Source organism: Podarcis muralis, chromosome 6 (assembly GCF_964188315.1).
Source record: "Podarcis muralis chromosome 6, rPodMur119.hap1.1, whole genome shotgun sequence".
Lineage (NCBI taxonomy): Eukaryota > Metazoa > Chordata > Lepidosauria > Squamata > Lacertidae > Podarcis > Podarcis muralis.
The window spans coordinates 88,494,380-88,517,693 of record NC_135660.1 but is presented as its reverse complement, the minus strand read 5'-3'; the positions used below and the strand labels follow the sequence as shown (position 1 = coordinate 88,517,693).

At 46.2% G+C, this 23,314-nt stretch overlaps 1 protein-coding gene across 3 annotated transcripts in view; it reads left to right on the top strand.

The window, feature by feature from the left end:
* Window positions 1-23,314, top strand: part of PDLIM1 (PDZ and LIM domain 1) — a 42,435-nt gene extending 19,121 nt beyond the window's left edge. Inside the window, exons 3-8 of one of the 3 annotated variants that reach the window (XM_028728947.2) lie at window positions 4,446-4,530; window positions 13,796-13,866; window positions 16,312-16,617; window positions 20,252-20,406; window positions 21,364-21,478; window positions 22,856-23,314. In XM_028728947.2, the coding sequence (XP_028584780.2) occupies window positions 4,446-4,530; window positions 13,796-13,866; window positions 16,312-16,617; window positions 20,252-20,406; window positions 21,364-21,478; window positions 22,856-23,042 (919 nt within the window). In that variant the 3' untranslated portion in view covers window positions 23,043-23,314. Of the gene's footprint in view, window positions 1-4,445; window positions 4,531-13,376; window positions 13,577-13,795; window positions 13,867-16,311; window positions 16,618-20,251; window positions 20,407-21,363; window positions 21,479-22,855 lie in introns of all 3 variants that reach the window. The other 2 variants (XM_077930694.1, XM_028728946.2) reach the window with 2 other exon arrangements.

The following is a 23,314-nucleotide window of genomic DNA, read 5'->3' as shown; positions in this document are numbered from 1 at the left end:
CCAAAACCTTTTCCTTCTGTGCAGCCATCATGAGAAGTAGGAAAATTACTTTAAGAGATAAAGTAGAGGTTCTCGAGGGATTTATTGTTATTATTTACTCGAAACGTGTCTGACACCAGTGACCCTGCCGAGAAAACTGATTTTTAATGTGGGGTGGTTAGAGCTATTGCTGTAGACTGTCTGCTAAAACATTCCTCTGGCATTTAAGTTTGTTCGCATGCCAGCCACCTGACTTTCGCAAGGATTGGGTGCTCACGAACGCCAGCGAAGTAACTGGGAACTGCAGCTGTTTTGCTCTTTTTTTTTTGGAAAGGCAGCTGTTTTATATTTTAGGGAGCTAAGTTTAGCCTGCAAATTTGGAATGCTGGTCTTTAAATGGAAGGTGAGAGCTCGCTTCATTCCTCACTCATTCCATCGCTATGATCGAGAGCCTGGGAATCTCCCGCTCAGTGGAATGCCCCGCTTTGTAATGTTTGTGCACGCCAAAAATGTTTTCGTTTGCCGTGAGTTGGGGCAAGTGACCCAGCTCCCTGAAAAGACATTGGTGGGCTGGCGCTGATGCAACTTCTCAGCCTCTAAATTATCTTGCTCATTTAATAATAATAATAATAATAATTAATAATTTATTATTTATACCCCGCCCATCTGGCTGAGTTTCCCCAGCCACTCTGGGCGGCTCCCAATCAAGTGTTAAAAACAGTACAGCATTAAATATTAAAAACTTCCCTGAACTGGGCGGCCTTCAGATGTCTTTTAAAGATAGGATAGCTGCTTATTTCCTTCACATCTGAAGGGAGGGTATTCCACAGGGTGGGCGCCACTACCGAGAAGGCCCTCTGCCTGGTTCCCTGTAGCTTTGCTTCTCGCAATGAGGGAACCGCCAGAAGGCCCTCGGCGCTGGATCTCAGTGTCCGGGCTGAACGATGGGGGTGGAGACGCTCCTTCAGGTATACAGGACCGAGGCCTGTATACCTCTTCTCCCCTTCCTTCCCTGGTCAGGGTTAACCAGGACACAGCACGGAGAAAGGGGTCAATATCTCTGACTTGCATGAATTTCATCCTCAAAGGAAGCTCTGCAGTTGAGATTATGCCCCTCGGCGCTTATGTGGCACACGCTCTTATTCCGTAGGAGGTCAAAAGTACATTTCTAATTACTGATAATAGGGTTGCAAAGCTCATTGTGGTCGGCAGGCCGCTCCCTTTTTAAAAATAAATTTCTGACAAGTCCAGGCGAGGACTATTTATGTTTTCCCGAATAAGGGAATGCGTAGCATGCCACTTGGTGCATTCTTCTTGCCAGAAACTGCTCCAAAGTACAGTGGTACCTCGCAAGACGAATGCCTTGCAAGACAAAAAACTCGCTCGACGAAAGGGTTTTTTGTTTTTTGAGCTGCTTCGCAAGACGATTTTACCTATGGGCTTGCTTCGCAAGACGGAAACGTCTTGCAAGTTTGTTTCCTTTTTCTTAACACTGTTAATACAGTTGCGACTTGACTTCGAGGAGCAACTCATAGAACGCGGTGTGGTAGCCTTTTTTGAGGTTTTTAAAGACTTTGGTGATTTTTGAAGCTTTTCCAAATTTCCCCGACACCGTGCTTCGCAAGACGAAAAAAATCGCAAGACGACAAAACTCACAGAACGAATTAATTTCGTCTTGCGAGGCACCACTGTATCTTAACTGAAGTGGTTCATTCCTGCATTGCAGGGGGTTGGAATAGATGACCCATAGGGTCCCGTCCAACTCCACAATTTTAAGATTCTTTGGTTTATGTCTCTGTGAATTTAAAGCTGCAGTGGAGGGAATAATGTCCCTTAAGGAAGGAATTCTGCTGTTAACAGTGGACCTTAAAGTCCACAAATGACCTTGGAGGTCCCAAGTCGCAAGATGGTTAGATTGGTCTCAACTAGGGCCAGGGCCTTTTCAGTACTGGCCCCGGCTTGGTGGAACGCTCTGTCACAAGAGACTAGGGCCCTGCGGGACTTGACATCTTTCCGCAGGGCCTGCAAGACAGAGCTGTTCCGCCTGGCCTTTGGTTTGGACTCAGTCTGACCCTTATGTTTCCCTCCCCTTATGGTTTTGATCCATGGGCTACTATTAAAATGAGGCTGCATTTTAAATTATATTTTAACCTGTATTTTCAATTGGTCTTTAAAAATATATATATATTGTAATTTTACTGGTGTTAGCCACCCTGAGCCCAGCTCTGGCCGGGGAGGGCGGGATATAAATAAAAAATTATTATTATTATTATTATTTATTTGGGGTTAGAGAGCTTCACTAGGACCTCCGGAGACCAGGGTTTGGATCTCTGCTCAGCCATGAAGCTCACTGGGCAACCTTGGGGCAGTCGCTGCCCTCAGCCAAACCCACCTCATAGGTGGGGATTAAATGAGGAGGAGGAGAACTATGTACACCAGAGGTTTTCAACCTTTTTGGGTCCATGGCTCCCTTGACTAACTACAGTGGTACCTCGGGTTACACATGCTTCAGGTTACATGACGCTTCAGGTTACAGAGTCCGCTAACCCAGAAATACTACCTCAGATTAAGAACTTTGCTTCAGGATAAGAACAGAAATTGCGCGGCGGCGGCGGGAGGCCCCATTAGCTAAAGTGGTACCTCAAGTTAAGAACAGTTTCAGGTTAGGAACGGACCTCCAGAACGAATTAAGTTCTTAACCCGAGGTACCACTGTACATTCTTTCTGTGGCAGGAAGCCCAGTTATGCTACCCCTTTCCTGCAGAGCTGGCAGCCCCTCACCCCTTTTCGAATGCCCTCCCTTGTGGAGGGTTCCCTCAGCCTCCTCCCCCCCCCCCAGCCTCCTCTCCCCTCTCCTTGGTGTCCTCTGGGCAGCTGCAGCTGCCACCCGCCCTGCCCCAAAGAGAGGTGCCTCCTCACACTGCCCCTCAAGGGCCTGGGAATCACCCCCTGGCCAGCCCCAGAGGCACCATTCGCCTGGGGAGCTCGTAGCTGGGGCTGCTGCAACAAACAGCCGTGCAAGCCTTTGGGAGGCAGAGACGCAAGAGGGCATCTGAGGAGGGAGGGAAGGGAAGAGGGACAGAGGCCAGTGTTGCCCACGGCACCCCTGACCGTCATTCAAGGCACCCGAGGGTGCCAGGGCAAACTGGTTATAAACCACTGACGTACACCACCTGGAGCTCTGTGGAGGGAAGATGGGATGGAAACGTAATAAACAAACAAGCATAAACAAAATAACTTCAGAGTTATTTTTAGAGAAACAAAAAACATATTTGCATACAGTGGTACCTCGGGTTACATACGCTTCAGGTTACAGACTCCGCTAACCCAGAAATAGTACCTCGGGTTAAGAACTTTGCTTCAGGATGAGAACAGAAATCGTGCAGTGGTGGCGCGGCAGCAGGGGAGGCCCCATTAGCTAAAGTGGTGCTTCAGGTTAAGAACAGTTTCAGGTTAAGAACGGACCTCCGGAACGAATTAAGTACTTAACCCGAGGTACCACTGTACTTGGATCTGTGATGGAATGAGCAATATTGGAAAGATTCACATCCTTGATCTGCAAATGGACCAGTGACTGCCTCTTCCCTTAATTTACCTTGCAAGGTTGTTATTAAGGGAATAATGCATTGGCCCACAGTTCCTTGAGGAAACCTGGCCTATAAATAAATAGATTGCACAAAACTGCTGGTGCAAGTCTTGCTAAGTTAAATTTCCTACTCTTAGAGTGAGCCTTGGAGACGGTGGACTAAAGCACTTCAATAGGAATCTTACTTATTTCTGGAGACTTTGACATTTCCCAGACACACGGACTGTCTGCTGTGACTTTGCCTAAGTACAGCATGCTGTGCCTACTCCTGAAAAAAGTTCGGAAGCAAAAGAAACACCCCCAAAACCCTGGATTTGGGGGAATTCCAAATTTATTTTTTATATTTTTTTAATTAATTTTAACATATAAATTATAATACGTACCACAAAACTTATCACTTATACAATCTTTTTGGACTTCCATCAGCACCTCTGATGATCCACTTCTTATGCATTTCTTAACTTTATATTGCCTTTGCATCTCTTAACAAATCATCCTCCCCCTTGTCAATTTTTACAATACTTCTAATAATACTCCTCTCAAAACTTCTTGCAACCCTACAAATGTCATCTGTTCTTCACAATTACTTTTCAAATAGTCTGTAAATTTACTCCAGTCTTCCGTGAATTTCTGGTCTCGCTGGTTTCAAATCCTTCCTGTTAGTTTATCTAGTTCTGCATAGTCCATTAACTTCATCCTCCATTCTTCAATCAACAGTAACTCTTCTTGCTTCCATTTTTGGGCCAATAATATTCTTGCTGCCGTGGGGGAATTCCAAATTATGGAATTGTGTGGAGCAAGATAAATGTATTGAAACTACAAAATGCTGTAACAAATGTGGAGAATTCTAGCGTTAACCACCAGACACTCTACTTTGCAGAACTGAATCAAAAATATGGTCGCCGCTGGTTACTGAGGAAGGGAAAACCAATCCGTACAAGATGAACCTGGCATCCCAGCCACAGGTGAGTAACATGAAGGCGGCTCTCTTTCTTTTCCGCCAGACTGTGCCTGCTGCAGGTATGGATTGAACCGTGTTGACGCAGCATAAATGACACTCTCATAGCTGCTGGTTGTGTTTTATTCTAAAGGCACAGGCGCACTGTGTGTCACATGTTTGGCATAACACATGCATGCCCAGTATAGGCTGAGGAGAAGAGTCAGTTGTGGAGGAAAGAGTATTGTGAATCCATACACAGTCGTACATTGGATCTCAAACTCCTTGGCTCCCCAAAAAATTGGCTCCCGAACAATCGAAACCCGGAAGTGAGTGTTCCAGTTTTTGAACGATTTTCGGAAGCCGAATGTCCATCGCGGCTTCCAATTGGCTGCAGGAGCTTCCCGCAGCCAATCAGAAGCCACGCTTTGGTCTCCGAACGTTTTAGAAGTCGAGCGTATTTCTGGAACGGATTCCATTCGACTTCCAAGGTACGGCTGTGGATGTTTTTTGATTCAGCCATCAGGAATTGCGTTTGGGCGGGAATGCCTTTAATGTATGGGAAAATCCCATATCAGAAGTGGTGTTTTGGGCAATTTCAGGGGGGAGAAAAAGCTATAAAACCTCATTTTTTGCAATTTGCACAACAACATTGCCCCCTTCCCTCCCAAGAAAGCTCAACAACTTTGCCTTAAAAAACTCAATAACATTTCTCTCCAGGTTTTCACTCTATGAAATATGGAAAGCCTAGTCAAAACAGTAGGCCCTTCCAGATGGGGCCACGCTCCATAATTTAGCCTCTAGAAAAGTAGTTGGCAGGACATACAGCACTAGGAAGTAATCCATCACACAATACATAATTAAGTTGAGGTTTCTTTCCACTAGATTTTATCGATGACCAGTAGCATAAAATATCAGGCAGCAGGAGATTGTGGGGAAGATGAAGTTCTGCATCTGAGCAGTGCAGAATTGTGGAATTTAGATTCACGTGAGAATGTATGATTGCCTGTGAAATTTGGGTGTTTGGGTGGCTTCTCTCAATGTCAGCCACAACCACTTCCTTTTGGCCTCATCCGCTACTGGCATGCAGTAATTGGAACAAAGCCCTTGGGTTCAGAAAGGTCCTCTAGCCCAACCCCCTGGGCCGCAATCGGAGAAGGGGGTGTGATACCTGCACCCGGGGCATGTGGCCTTTTTTTGGGGGGGGGGTTCCCCACCTCTGCAACACCCTACCAGGAACTTGTAGGCACGAAGCTGTCTTCTGCACATGAGTGCAACACCCGCCTCGAACGGCCGCGCCATTCTTAAGTACCGTATTTTTCGCTCTATAAGACGCACTTTTTCCCCTTCAAAAATTAAGGGGAATTGTGTGTGTGTCTTATGGAGCGAATGCCGGCTCCTTGGCTTCAGCGATAGCAATGCGAAGCCTCTAAAGCGCAGAGGGAGAGTTCCCCCCCACACTCCGGAGGCTTCATGTTGCTTTTGCTGAAGCCCCCGGAGCGCAGCGGAAACTCCCGCTGCACTCCAGAGGCTTCAGGCAGCTATCTGCAAGCCTTCAGAGCGCAGCAGGAGTTCCCGCTGTGCTCTGAAGGCTTGTGGATAACCGCCTGAAGCACCTGGAGTGCAGCAGGAACTCCTGCTGCGCTCCGGGGGCTTCAGACGCCTATCTGCAAGCCTTCGGAAATGGAAGGGGCTCCGTTTCTCCTACCGCTTCGCTGAAGGGGTGCTACGCAGAGAAGGGGAGAATTTTTTTTCCCTGTTCTCCCCCTCCTATGATCCGGTGCGTCCTATGGTCCGGTGCGTCCTATAGAGCGAAAAATATGGTGATAATAATAATAATTTATTTATACCCCGCCCATCTGGCTGGGTTTCCCCAGCCACTCTGGGCGGCTTCCAACAGAATATTAAAACACAATAGTGATCGAAAATGGAAGACAATATTTCATGATTCATTTCATAATAATTGCTTACCAAGTTTCATTTACCTATTATGTGAATACATTTTTCATTAATCTGTGATGATTTGCCTGTACCAAAGGGCTGCGGTGCAAACTCAAACACATGCGAGAAAGCTAAAAGAATCTAACGTCACTAGATTCTCACTTAGTAATTGCAATTGTTTCAGCAGCAATATGAAAGGCCGGGTATATTTAGTTAAGAGTCAGACTGAATTTCTAAACACAGTAATATTTTAAGAAAAGCTGGACAAATAATTATTTAATGTATTATGCTTTGAACACACTTTGAACTTGAGTACAAAGTTAAGTGCAAAGTTTTCTGGTCGGATTGAAGTGTGGCGGAGAAACACACTGAACTGCAGGATTTGTCAACGAAACTGCGAGATCGCTGTGCGTGGCGGCTAACGGCGTGTGAATGCGCCTTCAACGCGCTGGATGGTGGAGTAAGCGATCGTGCGAACATACCCCTTTTTGTGCGCCTGTGCCCTGCATCTTAATGAAAGGAAATCCAGAAAATAGAATTGAGCTACTTGCCCCAGGGTAAATCGGCGAGTCCCTTTCCGTACCTCTGCCCTGCCTCAGAGCCATACATTCCTTTGCCAGACTGATGTCATGGCTGCGTTAAAACAGGCCACCGATTGTCCTGAGGCTTTTTTCTTTAAAGCGCTCCCTGTCACATCCTCTGGGGATGAGGTCATTGCGGCTGTTTTGTTTAGCTATTCCCATAGAAACCGGGGAATGGAAGGCTGTAGAAACTGGGTGTGTGCTTTGACATTTGATAAGACCGCAGTAGACCTCGCGCCAAGACCTCTGAGTCAAGAGGTGAACGGCATAGCAGTTTCCTGTCTGAAATGCCCGGTGGCCTCATCTGGCTTCATATTCGTCATTGTTCCTGAATCGTTTTGTCTTTTGCATCGATGTAAACACTTTGTAAACACAGAAAGGGAAGCTGGAAAGCTAATCAGGCAGGTTTCCCCTCCCCACCCATGAAGAAGTTAGGTTTAACCTTTTCACTCAGATTTCAGAGCATTTAAAAAATTCACAACCAGATGACAAAATTGAGACACTGCCATGGCCTCCTTTAATTTTCCTCTTTTTTTTCAATCTCTTATCTCTGCGTCTCCTTTTTTTAAAAAAAATGAGGTGTGAATATTTGGGACTATGTTGAGGTCGGACCAGTTGCTACAGGTGTTGGGAAAACCAGATTTGCGCTTGGGTACAGCAACAGATAGGGACGCGGGTGGCGCTGTGGGTTAAACCACAGAGCCTAGGACTTGCCGATCAGAAGGTCGGTGGTTCGAATCCCCGCGACGGGGTGAGCTCCTGTTGCTCGGTCCCTGCTCCTGCCACCCTAGCAGTTTGAAAGTACGTCAAAGTGCAAGTAGATAAATAGGTACCGCTCCAGCGGGAAAGTAAACGGCGTTTCCGTGTGCTGCTCTGGTTCGCCAGAAGCGGCTTAGTCCTGCTGGCCACATGACCTGGAAGCTGTACGCCGGCTCCCTCGGCCAGTAAAGCGAGATGAGCGCCGCAACCCCAGGGTCGGTCACGACTGGACCTAATGGTCAGGGGTCCCTTTACCTTTACCTTTACAGCAACAGATTCATGCAGATCATATCGATTTGCTCATAATTCATGTCAGTGCTCAGTGCAGCTTCTAAATCTTCGAAGCGTTTCATTCCATTTTGTTGAAATCCTCACAACAACTCTGCAAGGTTGGAGAACGTGGTTGTCTTGTATTGCAGAGGTGGGAGTGGAGGTTTGAGGTTAAGAAAATGCGGCTCGTCTGAGACCTTTTAGTGAGCAGATGCAAGATCGGGGCCTTGCCGATTTCTTGCTCCCTCATTCTGTTGCTAACTGTACCATTTAATTTCATTTTCACTTCACTTTTAACTTGTATTCTGCCTTTCTATATTGCTGTGCCCAAGGCGATTTACAGGCAGAAGAAACAGCAAAATAGACCCCAAAGATCACACGCATAGTAACAATCTGATCCAATACAAAAAAAAGCCACAATAGCTTTAAAATAAGCAACTTGCATAAAATATAGCAATATTCAGTAGTTCATTAGAATATACAGTGGTGCCTCGCAAGACGAAAAGAATCCGTTCCGCGATTCTCTTCGTCTAGCGGTTTTTTCGTCTTGCGAAGCAACCCCATTAGCGGCTAAGCGGATTAGCGCTATTAGCGATTTAGTGCTATTGGCGGCTTAGCGGGCTTAGCGGCTAAGCTGTTAAAAGGCTATTAACGGCTTAGCGGCTTTGAAAAAGGGGGGGGAAGCAAAAAAAAAATGGCAATACTCGCAAGACGTTTTCGTCTTGCTAAGCAAGCCCATAGGGAAATTTGTCTTGCGAAGCGCCTCCGCGACGGAAAACCCTTTCGTCTTGCGGGTTTTTTCGTCTTGCGAGGCATTCGTCTTGCGGGGCACCACTGTAATGGTAAACGGTAAAATTTAACATTGGAACATAATAATTAAACAGTTTACACTTATACATTACAGTAAATAATTACTGAACTATAATAAATAAAAATAATGGCAAGTCACAATGCATAAAATATTTACAAAACATTCAAAGCCATGTAAAAGGATCAAATCGAGAAACAAGGAAACAGTTTGTAAAAGTATTTTTTAAAATACCAGATCTCACCAAGGTACACACATGAAAACCGTAGTTTATTTCATTGTGGAAACTTTAATAAATCCGTTCTTGGAAGTTTGTAAACAGAGGTTGGATAGCTATTTTGCCATGGATGCTTTAGCTGAGATGGGTTGGACGGGATGATTCTTGGGGTCTATTCCAGTTCTACAATTCTATGATTATGAATATTATCCCAGGTAAAATGGCTTGTGGGTTGAGGCCATCTTCTGAAGCCTTCCTCTAAGTCCCACCACAGTTAAAAATTGCCTTCCTGGCGGAGCTTAGACTTTCCCCCACATATCTGTCATTCTGCCTGCCTTTAATGGATTTAAATTTGAAACTAGGTATTTTAAAGCTGCTCGACTTGGCTTTTTATTGTTTATTTTTGGTTTTGGTTTCTCCTCGCGAAGGCCGAAAGGTGTGCTGTAACAAAACGCCTTTTGCCTTTTTTAAAAAAACAAATGAGGCCACAGCTTTGCAATATTGAATGAGACTATAATATTAAATCGTTCCGAAAGCAGTATTTGCGTTGGGTAGTTTGTTCAGCGGAATTGCGTCGTATCTGGATCTTGACTGAAGCATTTGACTTTTTTTAAAAAAAAATGGTAGATAATTAGCAAGAGTTTTCAAGCAACGTGAGGGAAATTGCACAATTAGAACTCTTTGTCCACGCATCCTGTCCTGCTCTGCATGTGAACATAATGGAGCAAAGCCCAGCCAAGTGTGAGGCAAGCGTTTTTTGTGGAAGGCCAACGATGACTTGGCGTTAATATAGTGATCGGGGCTGAAGATGCCATGGGGCAGCAGTGGGGCTGGCTAGGGATCTGACAGTCCCTGGGCAGACTCAGCCTCTCCCCACCGCCAGAATGACCCATCTCAGAGTTCTCGGCTGGCTGTCAACTGCACAAAACCCACCGGCAGAGGCTGGCAGGGCTGTGTGCGACACCTCTGCCCGATCTAAACCTCCCTCCACTGCCCCTTAGCCCAGGGCAAAGGGAACTTGGACCCCTCTACCATCTTCTAAAGATGATTCCTCAACAGGAGTTTCCACACGAGACCTTTGCATTTCTTGCTTGACTACCTAGCCCAGAGTTTCCCAAACTTGGGTCTCCTGCTGTTTTTGGACTACAACTCCCATCATCCCTGGCCACTGTTCCTACTAGCTAGGGATGATGGGAGTTGTAGTCCAAAACAGCTGGAGACCCAAGTTTGGGAAACCCAGTCTTTGGCAAGGAAGGAGGTCCTTGAGATGTTTATCTCCGCAGCTTCCATGTAAGTGAAGGTACGTGAGGCCTTCAGGCATCTGCTTCCCACGAATGACTTGACTGCCGAACTGGGAAATCAATTCCGCTAGAGCTGGAGGAAGCCAATGGGTTGCTCTTCTGTTTGGGAGCTTTCTGGATGCTGAAGGTGGGCCTGCCGAAGGCGCCCACCACTGCGGCCCACATTTACCTGTGTCTGAAGTTGGCTACCTGCTCCTTTTTCAGGCTTGTAAAAATGCCGGGAAAGTTGTGTAGCAGCTTTGTAGAGCTGGGGAGGGCTGTCATTGTAGCCCAGTGCAAGGGGAAGGAGAACATGGGAGTGATTTAAGAATTTCAATTTAAATTGAGATTGATAACAGAGAACTCCTGTTGACCCTAAGGCCCAGTGTTTGAAATTAGCCAGGCGCGTTTTTCACCAGGCTGTTGGCCATTTTGTGACCAAGTGAAGATGCCTGGGGACCATTGCCTGACATCTCCACCATCTGGTCTCTTTTTTCCACACACTAATACCACATCCTATAGAATTCTGCCGGTTATATTTTATCTGCACCTGGTCCACCTCAATAAAGTACTGGTTACGCTGCCATTTTCGCTGCCCTCCATCAAGTCTGCTCGCTGATCTGCTCAAAGACTCCTATAAATCAAGATGGTATCAGTACCTCGAAAAAAAGATTGAATCTTTAGGCATCGAGCTGGAGCCCCTGTACAATTCTAATGAGCAATACATTTTCCATAATATCCTAACTAGACTAAAGGATGTCGAGAGACAAAATATTATGGCAGCTGTAAACAAAATTTGCTCCCCCATATTCTATGATTTAAATATCTTAGATAGCAGAGCCAATTACGTCACTAAATTAATAATCCCAGCCCAACGTAGGGCTTTTATGCTGGCCCGTTTGAATGTTTTTCCCTCAGCATTTGTCAGGGGAAGATATCAAAACATTCCTAGAAACAAGAGATTCTGCAGATGTTCTATGAATGTCCCGGACACGGTAGAGCATATTCTCTTTCATTGCCCATTGTACAGTACGCTCCGTCAACGCGTGCTGTCCCCTCTTTTGGGTGGTCTGGAACCCCAGCAAGGTGAATGTGTGGGATTCTGCCTATCCGACGTTGACCAAAGGGTAACGGCGGGGGTAGCCGAGTTTTTGGTAGCAGTCCTCCAAGGAGCAGGTTAACAAGGAAAACCACTGATTCTATATGCATATATATATATATATGTATGTAGCCAACTGCTGCCTTTTTATATATATTTTAAGGCTTTTATATGTTATTTTCTCTTTCATGGTTTTATTTGCATAATGCCTAATAAAGGTTTGATAAGTAAGTAAGTAAGTAAGTATCTGCACCACTGGAATGAATTTCAGGAGCCAAAATGCCTTTTTCTGTGCAGCCTGAGCAGGAGCAGCGAAGAAGGTCATACCTAATTGTTGTCACTTGTCTTCACTTACCCCACCCATCTGCCCTGCTCACAGATATGATGAATATATGCTTAGGTTATGAAGGGACCCTGTCAACATTAAGAAAAAGAGGTAGGAATAGGAATATATGTAGACTGTGCCTGGATAAAGTGATTTCTCTTTTAAGTTCTCAAATTTCTTAACCTAACTCAAGGTTGTCCTCTGAACTAGCCAGATGTTTTACTGAGAATCAATCACAGTCAGTCCATCATTTGAAAAATAAGACTTTAGAGCCTTCTTGCCCCCCAGTGACCGACTCTGGGGTTGTGGCGCTCATCTCGCTTTATTGGCCGAGGGAGCCGGTGTACAGCTTCCGGGTCATGTGGCCAGCATGACTAAGCTGCTTCTGGCGAACCAGAGCAGCGCACGGAAACGCCATTTACCTTCACACCGGGGCAGTACCTATTTATCTACTTGCACTTTGACGTGCTTTCGAACTGCTAGGTTGGCAGGAGCAGGGACCGAGCAACGGGAGCTCACCCCGTCGCGGGGATTCGAACCACCGACCTTCTGATTGGCAAGTCCTAGGCTCTGTGGTTTAACCCACAGCTTCGTTTAAGGAGCCATTCAGTTCCTAGCTTATATATCTTGAGTTTCTAACACTGCCAGCACTACTCTGCAGCCTTCTCAAGCCTGTTTTTGCCGGGCAGAGACATGTCCTTGGTCTTTGACAATGCCTCTTGCTTCCCAGAATGAAGGATGGTGAGGTCAGTGTGTGACTGTGGACTCCTACAAAATTAAGAGCCACATCCTCGGATCTGCCAGATGGCCTCACCCTCTCTTCAAATGTAGCCCCTGGAAGCTCTGGTCGAGAAAGATTCTCCCCTCCAGACTTACATAGTTGCCCTCCTTCTTGTAGAAGAAATTTACAGCCATCTTGCCTCAAATCTAGACCTTCTGTTTTGGCAACTGCAACCTTGGTTTAAGGTAGCTAATGTGAAGTGATGGACATGAGGCAGGAGTTGATAATGCAGGTGAGCTGTGCACAGGTGAGTTGCATGCAAGCTGCTGGCCAGCCCTGTGGAGCCTCCTTTTATTGAGACAAATATGCAAACCAGGCAGATACATTTTGGGCTGTGACCTTTACACATCTTCCGGTCCCGAGATTGTGGGGTGGTACAAAGCTATTTTGGCACCTGTTTCCACAGCGTCATTTTCTCCTTGCACAGTCTATGACGAAGGCGACAAAAGGTCTCAGAGTCAAAGGTCACAGATAGGACACCGCAGACTACTGTGACCGCAAAAGGTTAGACAGAGGCAACGATGTTCAGACAGCCGTGGCTTTGTCTGTGAGGGGTGTGTGTGCTCCACACCCCAAGGTCACGCATGCAGGCAGACTGAGGCTGCCTGCGGGTGGGGAGTGTGCTCCCTCCGGACCCCACTCCCCACTCTGCGATCATCCCTACACTAATGTCCATCCCGTATCCAAATATATTCCACCCCCCTTTGCAGACGGACCTTGTTTTTCGCCGATTCCTTGCACAGCCGACAGACTGCTGCTTATCACCCGCACACCCAGCGCATCTGATTGTTCCCTCTGCTCCCTTGCATGCAGGATATAAGGCACATAGGAAGTGCACATAACCGAAGCGCTATGCCCTTCACTGCCGCCACCGCTGCTTCCAGCACTGCACCCAAGGTCATCACTGCCCAGTACAATAGCCCAGCGGGCCTGTACTCCTCGGAAAACATACAGACCTTCAACGACGCAGTGGGGTCCAAGTCCGCTCAGGGCGACCAGGAGCCCAGCAAAAAGTAAGTGGCTCCCCAGTTTTGTGCTCGACGGCACCACCACCACACAAGGGAAGCCCCGTTCTCTCCTGTAGATGCACGGAGTGATGTATTTATGCTGTGGCATACCTCAAGACTTCTTTTCTTTCAGGTCAGTCACTCGGCTGGTGTGTGCCTGAGAACACTGGTTCTTCCAACGCGACAAAGAAAAACTAATGACCTTTCTGTTCTTTGATTCCCCAGCTACCTGTGCCGTTTCAGCGCGCTTTCAGTATGACGTACGAGCCTTTAAAATTGCCTCCCCACTCGCTCAGGTGCTCGTCGTTTCTATTACGAGAATAATTACGAGAATAATTGTGGCTTTTTGTGATCTTCCCAGCGAAATGGGACGGTCTGGCAGAGGGAGCACAAGGAAAGACTTCTCTTTTCAACGGAAGGTTTTGTGGTCTTGAAAGTAACATCTTTTTTGGGGGGGTGAAGGGCTGAGAAACTTTTCTTAGATGTTTAAATCTTCAAGGTTCCCTAAAGGTATCAAACAGGTTGCTTCCTTTTCCAACCCCTGAGAGCTTTGCAGCAAACAGAAGTGTAACTTAGTAGGAGAAAACGCAAGTTAGAAGTGACATTTCTGCTGGAGGCATAAATGCTTCTGGGCACCAGTTGTGGTCCATAGGAGGCGAGAGATATCTTGTTGGCCACTGTGTGTCCTGGACTAGAATGAGCCTTTGGTCTGACCCAGCAGGCTCTTCTTATGCTTTGAATTGCTAAATATACCCTTCCACAGGAGAGGTTTTACGTCATTGTGGTTCCTGTACACTTCACCATTGCTGGCCCAAGATATTTTGCTTCCTGAAGTGGAACCAAAATGCCCCCTGTCTTGACTAAGACTAGGACTTCTTTTTTTTAAGGGCAGATATTTGCATTATTCTGGCAGCAATTCCTGCCTTCATCTACCCATCCCTCATGAAGCGGGTCCCTACATTTTAATTACAGTGGTACCTCGTTTTTTTAACATCTCGAAAATCAAATGTTTCGGTTTTCGAACGCTGAAAACCTAGAAGGAACTGCTTTGGTTTTTCGAATGCTTTTTGGAGGTCGGACGTGCCACGGCGCTTCTGTATTGAGCTTTCCGGAAGTAAATGCTTCGGTTTTTGAATGTCTCGGAAGTTGAATGGTCTTCTGGAACGGTGGTCCAGTGCCGAGGGCCTTCTGGCGGTTCCCTCACTGCGAGAAGCCAAGTTACAGGGAACCAGGCAGAGGGCCTTCTTGGTAGTGGCACCTGCCCTGTGGAACGCCCTCCCACCAGATGTCAACGAGAGCAACAACTACCAGACTTTTAGAAGGCATCTGAAGGCAGCCCTGTTTAGGGAAGCTTTTAATGCTTAATAGGTTATTGTATTTTAATATTCTGTTGGAAGCCACCCAGAGTGGCTGGGGAAACCCAGCCAGATGGGTGGGGTATAAATAATAAATTATTACTTAAGGCAGTAGAAACATAAGATGATTGGACCCCACTGAACTTGAAGTATGGGAAGCCCCAACAAAAAAATATAATTTGGCAAAATATTTGGACTTTACGTATTTGTATAATTTGGAATATTTAATGTGATCTGATTTGATTGTTAAAATGGAAAACTTAATAAAAATTATTATAAAAAAATTATTATTATTATGTTCGAAAACCGAGGTACCACTGTAATCCACCAGTAGAATATTGTGTCTGTTCCTGACCATTCCTTAAGGGCCTCACACCCTGACCTGGAAATTATTTTCCCCTAGTGTTTTATGAGCTCCAAATAGCCCAAGTCTTATCAGTGTGGTAACTCATCCAGATGATCTCGGAGAAGGAATCCCTGTGGAGCAAGTTGAAATCAGGTAGATCCCTCGTCCCTTCCTTCCAACATGAGTATATTCTGCTTTGCCAGCCATCTTGACTCCTCTTTGCCTCGCAAATTCCTAATGGATGAAGTGAGTGCTCCCTCCTTGTCTGTTAGCGCATACATAACTGTCTACATAATTGGTGCATCAATCCACAGTCATTCAAATGAAGGGCTCACCCTGACTTCCATTTGTGCTGTGATTTCTACAGTAAAGGTTCAGGATTTCCAGTAGGGTTTTTGTTTTGTTCCTCCACTTTCCCTGGAATCGGAACAAATGTCAGTCGGGTTTGCTGCAGAATGTTTGTTCCAATTCAGTGCTAAACAGCGAGTTTTCCTGGGGGAAAGCAACAGGACCAGTAAACACGCTCGGACCTTTGTTTAGAAATCACGGCACAAACAGAAGTCTCGATGAGCCCCAAGTTGTTCTGTGTTGATATTGTGCTGGCTCTTTGGCTGTGTGGAACTGTCTAAACCAGGCTTCCTTAAACTTGGCCCTCCAGATGTTTTTGGCCTACAATTCCCATGATCCCTAGCTAGCAAGACCAGTGGTCAGGGATGATGGGAATTGTAGTCTCAAAACATCTGGAGGGCCGAGTTTGAGGAAGCCTGGTCTAAGCCGTCTTTTCCAAACATGGGTCTCCAGCTGATTTTGGACTACACTTCCCACCATCCCTGACCACTGGTCCTGCTAGCTAGGGATCATGGGAGTTGCAGTCCCAAGAGAGCTGGAGACCCAGGTTTGGGAAACACTGGTCTAAACGAAGCTGGTTTAGGGTTGCGGTTGATGCTGTAATTAATTTATGTCCTTTCTTCCCCACCTCCGTGGCAAATTATCATCCCGAACGTACCCCATCCTTTTTAACGCCCTCCTTTTGTGACCAGTCCTTTGTCACCTGTTGGAGGGTTCAAGGCTCCTTTTGCATCAGTCTATAACCCACTCCAGGCCTCTTCCTCCTCCCCTTTGCGAAGAAGGCACAGTACCTCGTCCATCCCCAGCCAAATCCGAGTGGGGCCCGGACAGCTCAAGGAAGTTGCTCAGATCTGCCCCAGCAGCCCTGTGGAAGTGGACGTGCCGGGACTCAAAGTGCGGCACGTACAGTTTAACTCTCCTTTACAGCTCTATTCACAGAAAAACATCCTGGATACTTTGCAGGGGCAGATTTCTTACGTTAGCCCTACCTTCCCCAGGTAAATTTGCCTGCCTCACATGCCGTTGAATTATTGTCCCTGGGCACATTCACTTTCCTCATCCTTTTGTGTGCATCCATCGCTCACTCAACGCGGTTGATTGTTGCAAAAAAAAAATAAAATCTCTACATTCTTGTGATGGATGCATCTCCTCAAGCTGAGATTTGGGGTTGCTTCTGAAGTAACATTTTGGGGCTTCCAGTCAGTGGAGGGGGCTCACTGTGGTGTAAATATGCTGGATTTGGGCATGCTTCTCTAATATTCTTTTTTTTGGGGGGGTGTTGTGTTAATCCTTTACACCCCTGTTCATCGAGGATCACCTTATCCCTCTGTTAAATAGTGGGTAGACATAGCAGACGACGCAGCGATTCTCCAAACAGCTCTTGTTTATTCACAGGTCAGAACAGAACTGAACTGAAGGGTTCAGTCAGCCTGCTTATATAGAGCTCCAGTACAACGTAACTGTAACAATTTTCTAAAACTATCCAATCACTGAACGTCACTTTCGATCCCTTATTTGCATAACTATCTACAGTATCCCCCTGCTGGCCCAGGGTGAGAACTTCAGTACATAACACCCTCCATCACAAGATCGTGGCATTTATTAAATTCCTATACGGCCCTTCATCCGAGGATCACAGGGTGGCGTGCAATAGAAAAACACAAAAATACACAACATGGTAGCAAGCAAAAACAAAACCACCCTCAGTATGGGGAGCCTTTCAACATGCAAACGTGGTTTCTTGTTCTTGAACTTAAAGCATAGTAGGATAAGAAAAGGAGAGAGCAAGGTCTGGATCAGGGAGAAATTTGAGCATGCAAATTACCTGTGTATGGGCCCGGGGGAAATACTTTGGTGAGGACGACAACGTTACCTTGGAATTGGCCCTTGACGCATGAAGCCTGTCTCAGTAGCTTTTCCCAATTGCTCATTTTTCTTCTCCTGTCGTGCATGGTTCAGGTTGGTCAAACAGGCTTTATTCACACAAGCAGGAAGGATCTGTTCCATGGAATGTGTTGGATTTTGAACACCATTGCTGGCAAGTTGTGACCACTCTAAATGCTTTATGTGCATGCCCATTAGCTACAAACAGGCCAGTTCCACTTAGTGTTAGAAATAAGGCATTGTAAGAGACAACCGGGACGCGGGTGGCGCTGTAGGTTAAACCACAGAGCCTAGGGCTTGCTGATCAGAAGGTCGGCAGTTCGAATCCCCACAATGGCATGAGCTCCCATTGCTCGGTCCCTGCTCCTGCCAACCTAGCAGTTCGAAAGCACGTCAAAGTGCAAGTAGATAAATAGGTACCGTTCTGGCGAGAAGGCACTGCTCTGGTTCGCCAGAAGCGGCTTAGTCATGACCCGGAATCTGTACGCCGGCTCCCTCGGCAAGTAAAGTGAGATGAGCGCCGCAACCCCAGAGTTGGCCACGACTGGAGCTAACGGTCAGGGGTCCCTTTACCTTTAAGAGACAACTGGGCCTTTAAAGAAGCAATAATGGAATAGAGAGATGGTAGAAAAGCTTTAGCTATTCCAAATGTTGTAGAAACCTTGTTCTCTAACGGACTAAGAAATTTCAGAAAACCTCCCATTTAAATGTGGAGTTCAACCAGCAGGAAACAGAATAGCCTTGATCTACAGTTTGTAGAATCAGGTGCCTTTCCTCAGCTCAGTTTGAAAGCAAGATGAGCTGGGAGAAAAATATTGCAACCTGTTGAGCATGAAGGTATTGTGGTGTGGGAGAGAAAGAAAGATGCTTTTCTCTGTCATGGATGCTTTAGGTGAGATTCTGCAATGCAGGGAGTCCCATGCAAGCTTGCAAGTCTATAATTATCACTCATATGCCTCTTGATAGTAAAAAAATCACTCTACAGCCCAAAGATACGTCTAGTTTTGACCCGGAAAATTCTCTGAGGTTTAATTTCCGTGCTTTTGCACATTGTTCATGTTGTTATCTTCAATGACCGCAATTAGCTAGGGGTTGCTTTTAGAGACTGCAATTAGTGATTGCTAATGATAGTTCTGAGGGGAAGGAATTGGTAGTGGGTCATCATTGGAGCACTGGATGAAGTTTTGAAGGTACACCATGCAAGTTAAAACAAAATGTGATTGAACCTCTTCAGATTTAACATATTGCAGTTTGTGTATCATGTTTTAAAGCAATAGCTTGTCTTTTCTGTGTTTTATCTTGGATGAAATGGTTATATTTTTAACTTAAACAGCACCCCCACCTTAGGCCCGGTTGATATTTGTGTAATGCGCTGGAAATAATGTGCATTATTTCTGGCTCCTATGCCTAATGGTGAAAAGTCATCTGAATAGGAAAATAAAGGATCCTTCTTTGTGCCTTCTGGAAGGAGACAGAGATCTTTGCAAGGCAAAATGGAATGTCTGAATTGCCTCATAGACCTGGTTCAAACGTAGTTCATCACTCGATGAACATGAAGCGAGTCATCGCAGGTCAAACCCTATTGCTCTCGTATTGCCTGAAGTGCAGATGTTTCTACATGAAGCCTGTTACATGTTCAGCCACAGCCCCGTCAAGTGATATGCATGAATCAGCTCTTATTGTTCCTCTTGTCTGTGTCTCTCACAAACAGCGAGTCTCGTGGATCCAGTGTGTGGGGTAGCCAGTTATGCACACTTATTCATGTTCATTATGTTGTGCTCGTCTGCAATCGTGCAGCCTAAGCCAGTCTTTTGTTTTGTAAATTGCCTGCTCACCTGGGGTGAGTAGCAACGTCTGCCTGGAAAAATCTGATTAGCAAACATCACCTGTCTTATGCAGTGTGTGTAGCTTTCTCCCGTGCAGCCAAGAGGGGGAATTTAAGCCTATCAATAACCCACTTGTCGAACGCGGGTGGCGGGTGGCGCTGTGGGTTAAACCACAGAGCCTAGGGCTTGCCGATCAGAAGGTCGGCGGTTTGAATCCCCGCGACGTGGTGAGCTCCCGTTGCTCGGTCCCTGCTCCTGCCAACCTAGCAGTTCGAAAGCATGTCAAAAGTACAAGTAGATAAATAGGTACCGCTCCGGTGGGAAGGTAAACAGCGTTTCCGTGCACTGTTCTGGTTCGCCAGAAGCGGCTTAGTCATGCTGGCCACATGACCCGGAAGCTGTACACCGGCTCCCTCAGCCAATAAAGTGAGATGAGCGCCGCAACCCCAGAGTCGGCCACGACTGGACCTAATGGTCAGGGGTACCTTTACCTTAACCCTCTTGTTAAAATAAAAGTACTAAAAATTCTGGAGATATTCTAATTCAGAGTCCATTAGTTTGGACCCAGAGAGACCAGTAAACCTGGACCCCACAAACCCAAGTGTGCATCACACATTATATTCTGGAAGCACCAATAATGGGGGGATGTAACATAAGAATGGTGCAAATATACAGTTAAAAGTAGTTTTAAAAGGGGAAATACCAAGAAACTACTGTTAGGAGGCAATGACTGGCTTTTCCTGCATTCAGTTGTAGATTTAATCTCACTGCCGCTTGTTTGTGCAAAGACACTTTCCGTCTCTAGTTGTTTCGCTCTGTGTCTTAAGTTTTCTCTTACCTTAAAACAAACAAACAAAAAATGCTGTTAGCAGATCTCCCAACACTTCATTCACTAAAGGTGTTTCCTTTAATTTTTCCTCAGCTTGGAACAACTTAACCAGCCTGCCGGTAACTTAGTGATTGACAGAGACTCTGAGGTCTACAAGATGCTGCAGGAGAACCAAGATTCGGCAGAGCCGCCTCGACAATCCACCTCATTCTTGGTGCTCCAAGAAATTTTAGAATCCGAAGAGAAAGGTAAAGGGGTGTGTGCGCGCGTTGGGTTTTAAGAAGCAACGACTGTTAAGCTCAAAGACTTGGCTAGAAATATTAGAGGGAATAAGAAGAAGCATTTGATCCTTATGACCCCTGCTCTGAACCAGCTCCCCTGTGGGACACACGTTGCAAAGTTACATTGATGTTCTTAAAAATAGCAGCTGTGAGGAGGGAAATCGGGCGCTAGAGGGCAGGGAGAGGGTTTAATCTTTCCACAGGGTAGTCCCGGTGGAAATTGCCTTCCCCTCGACCCCCAAGAAACTACAATTTGGCTCAGGAGGGACGCTCCTTTTTATCACACTCATCAAACCACATTCCTTATAGGGATTATAAGGGAGTGCTTTAGACTTCCTATGGGAAACAGTTCTCAGCTAAGTCGTTCTGGGTACTTAATATGGAGGGAAGCTGTTGAATGTGGGATAGATGCAAGATTGTTTGGTTTGGTGGGGGAAGCCGAGCTGGGAACGGAGGGTCAAAACTGAGCAGTGAAAATTCACCAAAATCTGCACTTCCGATATGGGCTGCCATACATGTTTTTCCCCGGACATTTCGGCAATTTGTACCCAGACACCGTTAACAAATACCGGCTACGTTGGGAAAATTCCAGTCGTATGGCAACCCAACACAAAACCAAAACACCCTTATCTGCAATAGTATTCCTGCTGTAACCTATGCAACATTTCAGTCCTTCAAAACCACTGCCAAAAGCCACAGGGATGGACTTCAGAATTTCAAATTTCAGCAACACCTTGTGAGGCCAAAATTTTGTTGGACATGCGTTGGTTTTGTTTTTTTAACTTCAACATGGCGCCAAGGAAAGATCTCCAATGATGCTGTTTTATTTCCTCAGCAGAAACCACGGCCTGTATTGTTGCCTTGATTTTATACTCAAGACAGTTCTCCTAATCCGTAATACTGGTTGCTTTAAAATACTTACAGATCCCAATAAGCCTTCCGGATTCCGAAGTGTGAAAGCACCAACAACCAAAGTCGCGGCATCGATTGGAAATTCTCAGAAGCTTCCTGTCTGTGATAAGTGTGGATCTGGCATCGTGTAAGTAGCAGAACGAGCAGTCATTGGAGACTGCAACTGTGGAGAGGCTGTAGTTCAGGCATAGGCAAACCTGGCCCACCAGATGTTTTGGGACTACAACTCCCATCATCCCTGACTACTGGTCCTGTTAGCTAGGGATGGGAGTTGTAGTCCCAAAACATCTGGAGGGCCAAGTTTGGCTATGCCTGCTGTAGTTTGAGGAAAGACTTTGCAGCTTTGAGAAAATGCTTAAGGGAGGGTTGTGGTGGAAGTTTTAGTATCAAGTACGGTGGTACCTCGGGTTAAGTACTTAATTCGTTCCGGAGGTCTGTTCTTAACCTGAAACTGTTCTTAACCTGAAGCACCACTTTAGCTAATGGGGCCTCCTGCTGCCGCCACGCCGCTGGAGCACGATTTCTGCTCTCATCCTGAAGCAAAGTTCTTAACCTGAAGCACTATTTCTGGGTTAGCGGAGTCTGTAACCTGAAGCGTATGTAACCCAAGGTACCACTGTAGCATGTGAATGGGTTATCATGAAGTGTTTAACAGCCAAATACCGCAGCAACTGGGTCTTAAAGCAACATGAACTGGCCATTATTACTCATGAGCGTAGCCTATTCATGTGATCTATGGAAAGCAGGGTCAATTGGCGATGTGAGGTTTTTTTGAGTTTTGTACAGTGGTACCTTGGTTTACAAACTGGAAGTCCATTCTTAAACCAAAGCGTTCTTAAACCAAGGCGTGCTTTCCCATAGCAGCAGGGGTCTCAATTTACAAATGGAACACACTCGACAGGAAGCGGAACATGTTCTTATTCCAAGGCAAAGTTCACAAACCAAAACACCTACTTCCGGGTTTGCAGCATTCTTAATCCAAGTTGTTCATAAAGTAAGCTGTTCTTAAACCATGGTACCACTATATAAGGTTATAAACTTCATTAGGTAAAAGGTAAAGGGACCCCTGACCATTAGGTCCAGTCGGGGCCGACTCTGGGGTTGCGGCGCTCCTCTCGCTTTATTGGCCGAGGGAGCCAGCGTACAGCTTCCGGGTCATGTGGCCAGCATGACTAAGCCGCTTCTGGCGAACCAGAGCAGCGCACGGAAACACCGTTTACCTTCCCGCCGGAGCGGTACCTATTTATCTACTTGCACTTTGACGTGCTTTTGAACTGTTAGGTTGGCAGGAGCAGGGACCTAGCAATGGGAGCTCACCCCGTCACGGGGATTCGAACCACCAACCTTCTGATCAGCAAGTCCTAGGCTCTGTGGTTTAACCCACAGAGTGAGATGAGCGCCGCAACCCCAGAGTCGGCCATGACTGGACCTAATGGTCAGGGGTCCCTTTACCTTTTTATATGACCTTCCTGAATTTTGATCTTGGTACTGTTTTTCTTCCCAGAGGTGTGTTTGTGAAGCTCCGGGAGAAGCACCTCCACCCAGAGTGCTATGTGTGCAGCGATTGCGGAACGAACCTGAAGCAAAAGGGGCACTTCTTTGTGGAGGATCGCATCTACTGTGAGAAGCACGCCCGGGAGCGGGTCACCCCACCTGAAGGATACGATGTGATCACCGTGTTTCCAAAATGAGTGTTTTTCCAGCACTCTACCAGGCACCACTGTCTTCTGCCTCTGAATTCTCCTCGCAGTCACGGAGGCTCAGCGAGGCTTTTGCCAGTGGACCTTTTTAGTAAGTGAACCACTTCCATACTTCCATTTTTATAAAGAAAATCCGCTCGGTCGGAGGGAATTGCCCCTCTTTTTGATAATGCGACTCTTCTTCCGCAACTAAAAATCGGATACCAGAGGGCAAGCCACACGTTTTTTCTTTTTCTACTCAATAAAAGGAGCCGACTCAAACC